A 7,686-nucleotide genomic window follows, 5' to 3' on the forward strand; every position below is an offset into this window, starting at 1 on the left:
CTAACTCAGCTTAGAGGGAACACCGGCCTCAGGTGATGCCACAAAAATCTGTGCACCAATCTATGCTCCTTTGGTGGTCCCGTGAACGCCTGAAGCCAGCTCTTAATGCACCCGAGGCCTCCACCACAAAGTGCTGGGCCACAGCGTTTCCAAGGGCTGCCCAGGTCCCACCAGACCCTGCAAAGTCTTCGTTCCTGTGCCTGCCTCCTTCGTACACTCACTGACACACCCACGCCCCAGCTGACCTGTGGTTTAGAACGCGATGGATGGTCATCCAGTCAGGCTTGATGCCGTAGCGGTAGAACTTCTCCTCCATCTCAGCATAGAACGGGTCTTTGTTCTTCCTCTTCTCGCTCTTGCCGTCGTCGTCGCCGGAGCCATAGTCGAGTGGCGGGGGCTCATCCATGTCGTTCTTCCGCTGGTAGTTTCGGTACATCACCAAGTGGAAGATCTCGAGCTAGTTGGGGAGGGGAGGGGACAGAAGCAGAGGGAAATGGGGGCGCAAACGTCAAAACAAGGAGTCCAGGGGAAAATAGCAGGTCCACCTCAGTAGTGACCAGATGCTTGACCTAAGGAGAGGGTCCACATCCATGGGCCCCAGGAGAATACCCATGCTCAGCATTTATTGATTGACTGATTGATTTGACTTCTACCCCGCCCTCCCCAACAGGGCAGGCTCAGGGCGGCTTACATGAAATTCGACAGGTAAAACAACAGTTAAAACTATAACCATAAGAACAAGACTTAAAGTGCTACTTATCAGCTTATACGGTGACGGCGAGGTAGTAACCGCAGCAGACATACTAAAAATATAGTCAAGCAGTTGTTATTACAATTTGGCGAAGCGCAGGCTGTCGAGGGTGGCAGTGGGCACAGGGTGTTAGTTGTTAGATGCAGCTCCTTAACTAAAGGCCTGGCGGAAGAGCTCTGTCTTACAGGCCCTGCGGAACCTCCGGGAGCTCGTTCCATGGGCACAGAGCTGCCACTGAGAAGGCCCTGGTTGCTGTTAGCCTGGCATCTTTGGGACCCAGGAGGACCATTTTGAGACCCCGACCGTAGTGCTCTCTGGGGAACATGTGGGGAAAGGCGGTCCCTCAGGTAGGTAGGCCCCTGACCACAAAGGGCTTTAAAGGTGAGCACCAGCACCTTGAAGCGAATCCGGTACACTATAGGCAGCCACTGCAATGCTTTTAGAGCAGGCCGAATGCGCTCCCACATGGGGAGACCCAACAACAGCCTGGCCGCCGCATTCTGTACCAGACGAAGCTTCCGGATTTGGGACAAGGGCAGCCCCATTTGGAGAGTGTTACAGTAGTCCAATCTCAATTTGGTTGGCAGAGGCAGACCAGAAACAAATGCTTGGCTGCTGGCTCTCACTGGCTGGCGTGTCCACAGAGAGATCCAGCCACCCTTTTCCAACACCCTCTTTCAATAATAAAGTTCACGATGCTCTTGATGCTGATGGGTAAGGCCAAAGTCTTCCCAGGCCATCCTACTAGAACTCTCTCCTTACTCATCAGCAGCCTGGGAGCCACTGGGCCTCGATGCTTCCTCCCTTCCTGCCCTTGCCTTTCCTACTCGCTTTGCTGTTACCATGATTTGATTTATTTGATTGTATACCCTGCCCTCCCCTCCCCACCGAGGGTACCTGCACCATCAAGTACACGTGGCTGGGACTGAAACATCAGAAGCCTCTGGAGAATGAAGCGCTTGGGAGAGGCGACGGCTCCCGGGACAGACACCCAAGCAACCACGTTTGACCCACAGTTGCCGCCACGCTGTCAGCAAGCTGCCAAAAGTTTCTTTTCTGATGCCTGATGCTCTATGTCTGCGCATGCTCGCTTGCATTCTCATTTGTAGATGTGGGGATGCGCTTAATCGCTTGACTGCAGGAACATGTATATCTCTCAAGGCCACAGGTGGTTCGCTGCTAGATAGTTGCTTAGGCGACCTCTCGGCTCGGCCGTGGGAAGAAAGTTGTTTTGCAGACTAGAAGCATTTTGCTCCTAGGCTCAATGGCGCGCGGGGGAATACCCGCAATTGGGCCTCAGCGGTTTGAATGTAGTATAACTTGCCATGCTCTTTGAATGTCTCCCATACCTAACAGTGATTCTGTACATGCACCTATAGCTTCAAATAAAGTAACCCCTTTCTAAAAGAGTGCACTACGTTGATGCTGTGGGGAGACTGACACACACTGTATAGGTTTATATGTATGTGGGTGACAAGAGAGCTCCCCACGACACTTGAATTACAAAAGCTTAAATCAGAAGAAATTACGAACGATATACTGAAACATTTAAACATTTTCGACTGAAGATTATAACAAAAAGTCCAGATCGTAGTTAAAATACTTAACATTATGAACTGTATACTCGTGGATCTGCAAAGAGTACAGCTTGTTATAAGGTTAAAACAGGGTAGATAACTAGATACGTATCAGGTACTTAAATAGATAAAATGACGATGAAAAAGAGTTCCCCTGGTATGTAAGTTTGTGTGTGTTCTGTTTGTTTGTTTATTTGCTTGGTCCTAAAAAAAACCCAAACCGTTTGAATTACATGACCGGATAGCGGATCTCGTTAGCGGCCCCTGAAGAGGCAAGGTACCTGCCACAGTGGGGGGGGGGGCACAGCCTCCCTCCCTCTCGACCTGCGGTCAGACAGAGCCGTACCTGCAGCTCCTTGATCCAGGAGCAGTGCCAATAGGAGAGGCCGACCCATTTGACAAAGAACTCGCGTTCCGAACGCCCTTGCAGATTCTTGGGCGGCGGGTCTTCTGGCTTGGTGTCGGACGGCAGGGGAACGGCTACTGGGGTCGGGGGCTCCCCCCATCGCCAGTAGAGGATTTTCTGCACGCGGCCCTTCAGCATGGGACACTGGGAAGAGGAAAGGAAGGCGTAAGAGGCACTGGGATCCCAGCCGGCTCTTTTAGATTTATTTCGATCTTTATTTATTTAAAGCATTTGTGAGCCGCCTTTCGAACTTTTAGGAACTCAAGGTGGCTGGCAATGTAAACAATAATGAAATACTGTAAAACACATAAAAAGCCACAACTGAAATTAGGGCTGCCAAGTCCCGGGTTCCCACCCAAAGGGCCCCCAACCTGCCAGTCCGGATCCGGCCGGGGGAACTCCCAAAGTGCCCAGATCGGGCTGACACGGGGTGATGTGCCCAGGGCCATGACGTTGCCTGGAAGTGACATCATCACGGTGGGCACGTCGCCGGGTGACGCTCTAGCAATCAGGCTGAAAACTCTATGGTACCACAGAAAACCCTTGCTTCCCACCGAGACGGCTGCCTCCCTTGGCCCTCACCGTGCAGCGGGGACACAACCATTCCCCGTTGGGGATCTCTGGAAGGGGAGGGTTGAGGCAGTGGATGTGGTAGGAGGAGATGCAGGCATCACAGCACAAGAGCTCGCCTCCGTCCTTGCAGACTCGGCAGTACTCCATGTGGTCGTCCTCCTCCTCCTTCTCGCCGTCGTCCATCTCCCCTTCGTACTCGTCCTCCTCCTCCTTCGGCTCCCACTGCACCCCTTCCTTCTCCTGCAGGCCAGAGACACAACACAGCCAAAGAGAGAGCTGGACCATGACATTCGGGTCGTGCGGCTATCGGCGCGCCGAGGCTTGGAACGACAGAAGCCACGGAGTCCCGGTGAGGACTCAGGTGGACTTCAGACCGTTTGGGAGCCTGACTTTGACATTGCTTCAATTTCCAGCAGAGGCAAGCAAGAAATGGGCAAAGCGGTGGCCGCAGAAGGGCAATCGTCAGTCAGGAGGCCCCGCGTAGCCCTCAAGAAGTACGCCGAGTATTCTGCAAAGAAGAGCCGAACACCTGCAGCCCATCAGAGCAAACTGCGACTCCGAGCAAAGCATCAGGGTAGAAAGCATCACCGTTTCCCCCCCCCCTTTTAAATTAAGAGTGGGGTTTTGGTCCCCGTGGCTCTGAAGCAATACAGCCACATAAGAAGGTCTGACTGGGAACCACAAGGCAGCTGAGCGGACAACCTTGTAGCCCCCTCCGCTAAACCCGAGCCCCCGTCTCCTTGTCTCTATGCACACAGCACCCCCACAGTCCCCTCGGCACCCCAACCTTCCCCACCACCCCTAGCCTAACAAAACACATCCTGTTTTTCAACCGGAACCCTGTGAATCAGTACATGCAAAAATCCATGATTATTATTTTAAATTTTTTGCATGACCCATCCCCCAGTTGCAGGATTTGAATCAGTATAAATTTGGGATTGTCTATTTTGCAAGCGTAGAATTCCGGGGCCCCGGGAGCTCTGGAACGGCAGCTGGGGACCGACGCCGGGAGCAAAGCAAGGGCTGCGGCTGGCGAGCTCCTTCCCTGCAAGCGGGGGGAGGCGGGGGGGCGGGAGGTGCCGGTGTGCAGAGAACAAGGAAGGAAGGTGAGCAGCTTACACAGTGGGGGCAGCTCCACTTGCCCTCGGGGGCCTTGTCTAGCTCCGGATCCAGGCACACCAGGTGGTAAGCTCTGGGACATGAGTCGCAGAGGATGATCTCCCCGCCCTGCTGACACACCTCACAGTAGTCTTGGTGGTCTGTCTCGTAGCCGTCTGCCTCTTCGTCGCCAGCAACTGCCGGGCCGGGAAGCAGGGAGAAAGCAGAAGGCATGAGCGAAACTTCCCAAGTGGTAAGCTGAGTGCAATTTTACTTCTTTACTCGGAGAGGGACAGGTCTCGGTGGGGGTGGGGGGTCTGCGAGCAATCAGCCTGCTCCTTGGGAAACTGAGGGGCAACCATCAGTTTGCATCTACTGCCTGCCCCAAAGAAAGCAGTCAGAAGAAGATTAGATTTATACCCCGCCCGTCACTACCCAAAGGAGTTTCAGAGCGGCTTACAAACTCCTTTCCTTTCCCCTCCCCACAACAGGCACCCTGTGAGGTAGGTGGGGCTGAGAGAGCTCTGACAGAAACGGCTCTTTTTCAAGAACACCTCTGACCAGAACTATGGCTTGCCCAAGGTCATCCAGCAGCTGCAAGTGGAGGAGTGGGGAATCAAACCCGGTTCTCCCAGATTAGAGTCTGCACACTTAACCGCTACACCAAACTGGCTCACTCACCAAACTGTAGTACAGTAACCATGTACCATGGTTAAGATGTTTAGAGCTGTCTAGCGTAGAAAAGAAGCAGAGGAAGACGAAGGATTGGATTTATACCTCACCCTTCGCTCGGATTCTCAGAGCAGCTTCCAATCCTCTTCCCTTCCCCTCCTCACAACAGACACCCTGTGAGGTAGGCGGGGCTGAGAGAGCTCTTTCGAGGACTGCTCCTGAGAGAACAGCTCTCGGGGAACTTGTGACTGACCCAAGGTCACCCAGCTGGCTGCATGTGGAGAAGTGGGGTATCAAACCTGGCTCTCCAGATCAGAGCCCATGCTCCTAACCACTACACCAAACTGGCGAGTAAGGGGGACTTGCCCTAACCTGGACGGCCCAGGCTAACCCGATCTCATTAGATCTCAGAAGCTAAGGAGGGCCGGGCCTAGTTAATATTTGGATGGGAGAGACCACCATGGAAAAAGGGGTTGCTACAGAGAGGCAGACCATGGCAAACTACCTCTGATTGGAGACCCCAAGGGAGTGCCGTAAGTCATCCAGGACTGGACAGCACTTTCCACCGCCAAGGGGAGAGGGGGGAGAGACCGAACGGTGGGAGACTCAGGACAGGCACCGGGAAGTACATAGTTAAATGGTGGAACTCACTGCCACGGGACGGGGGTATCGATGGCTACTAGTCATGACGGACTCCTACTCCCTCCAGGACCAGAGGCAGTCTGCCTCTTTAAGTCAGTTGCTGGGGAGCACGGACGGGAGGGTGCGGTGGCTCGTGGGTTTCCTAGAGGCAGTGGGCCGGCCAATGGGTGAACAGAATGCTGGGCTTCGAGGGCCTCTGGTCTGATCCAGCAGGGCTCCACGTATGCTCTTATGCTCAGCAATCGCTCCCTTAAAGTCTCCAAGGATGGTTCAGTGAAAGAGCACGAAGGAGCCCTCGGGGAAGACAGCAGCTCGGACCCCACCCCTCAGTTATCAGCACAGAGCGTGTGGTGCGGCGCAGGGTTCCTTGCGCACTTACGCTGGCCTATCCGACAGAAATGAGGAAGCCAGAAGAACTTCTTGCTTCCTCGGCAGAGGCCTCTGTTTCTAGGGAACAGCTAGTGGGGTGGCCTCTTCCTAACCCAAACGCAGCAGGAAAGGAGACGGCTGCGTCGGTGTGTGCCCATTCCCCCACCTCCCGTGACCCGCATCCAGCACTCACCTTTTTTCTTCTTCCGTCCAGGCCTGCCCCGCTTCAGTTTCTTGACCCTCCCTGAACTGTCTGAACGCACCGAAGAGCTGTGAACACTAGAGTTGTCAAGGTCGGACTCCTCCTCCGGCTCTCCCAACTCGTCGCTCTGAAACAAATGCTGTACATAACCGGAGCGGCCCTCCATTAGGAAAGGCCCTTCCAGAGGCAGAAATGAGGGGAATGATGGGAAAGGAAGAGACTGCAGGGGGAAGGGGGGTAGGGGGCACCTTAAGCGGGCGTCTCGCACCAAGAGGAAGCGAAAAGAAGGCAGCCTGCCATTCACCCATCTCTGATGAAAAACGCAAGGGTAGACTATCAAAGCATTCACAAATTTCACACGCTACCATTAGACAACAGTCTACTGCAACATAATCACAGTAAAACAATTAATAGAATAGAATTAGTGGTCACAATTCCAAAATACTAGTAACAATTCAAAGAATAGAAGACAAAATTGTTATAACAATTCAATAGTGAAGAAAGAATCCAACAAGCAACTCCTAAAGACTTCAAAGTCCACAAAAAGGTAGAGAATGTCCCAAAGATAAATCTGCAGCCAAAAGCATCCTTCCTAGGTATGCCAGACATTTCAAAGCATTCTTCCTCAGATGTACGGCTGAAAAGTGGAACCTGATTTCCACAATAAACTAGGCACAGCTCATGTCTCAAATGGAATCTGTGGTTCTCCTTCCAATTTTGTCTTCTATTCCTTGAATTGTTACTAGTATTTTGGAACTGTGACCACTAATTCTATTCTATTAATTGTTTTACTGTGATTATGTTGCAATAGACTATTGTCTAATGGTAACTTGTGATATCTGTGAATGCTTTGATGCTCTACCCTTGCGTTTTTCATCTCTGTACATTTCATACGCTTGGGGTTCCTATTGTTTGGCTTATCCACCCACCTCTGGCATCTCAAAACGGGGGGTGGGTGGGGGAGAAGAGATAAGGCAAAAAGGGTCTCGAGTAATGACAAGGCCTGGAAAGACCACCGTGCAAGGTAACTTTTTAAAAAGGTAGCCGTTGACTGGTTAAGGTGCTGGACTGGAAACCCAGCCTCTTATCCCTGGGCAAGTTTGCATCCCGCTCACAACAAGAGGGCAATGCTTGAGCCACAGGGCACCCAGTCGGCCACCGTGGGGAAACGAGACGCTAGACCCGCTAGACCCACTGGACCTTTGATCTGATCCGGCAAGGCCCTCCTTCGGATTTTGATCACGCTCAGGGACGGTCTGAGGCAGGAGACTGAGTGTCAACGGTTCTGCATTATGAGATGTCGGTGGGGATATGAGGTGAGAACGTGCAGCCTGGTTCAGAACCACCGTCCCCAGGAAACCCATCAAAGTGTGTGTGTGGGGGGGGGGGTATCTTG

The 7,686-nt window shown here is 52.8% G+C and overlaps 1 protein-coding gene across 1 annotated transcript in view; it reads right to left on the reverse strand.

Moving 5' to 3' along the window:
- Positions 1–245: 245 nt before the first annotated feature.
- The window catches only part of CHD3 (chromodomain helicase DNA binding protein 3), a gene marked incomplete at its 3' end in the record, with an annotated part of 33,001 nt that continues 25,560 nt past the window's right edge, over positions 246–7,686 (reverse strand). The window contains exons 8-12 of the mRNA XM_015422401.1: positions 6,282–6,429; positions 4,427–4,602; positions 3,317–3,547; positions 2,675–2,878; positions 246–457 (exon numbers count right to left, since the gene is read on the reverse strand). Of these exons, the coding sequence (XP_015277887.1) occupies positions 246–457; positions 2,675–2,878; positions 3,317–3,547; positions 4,427–4,602; positions 6,282–6,429 (971 nt within the window). The remainder of the gene's footprint in view (positions 458–2,674; positions 2,879–3,316; positions 3,548–4,426; positions 4,603–6,281; positions 6,430–7,686) is intronic.

Source organism: Gekko japonicus, unplaced genomic scaffold (genome assembly GCF_001447785.1).
Source record: "Gekko japonicus isolate JY-2015 unplaced genomic scaffold, Gekko_japonicus_V1.1 scaffold1082, whole genome shotgun sequence".
In the NCBI taxonomy this organism is placed as follows: Eukaryota; Metazoa; Chordata; class Lepidosauria; order Squamata; family Gekkonidae; genus Gekko; species Gekko japonicus.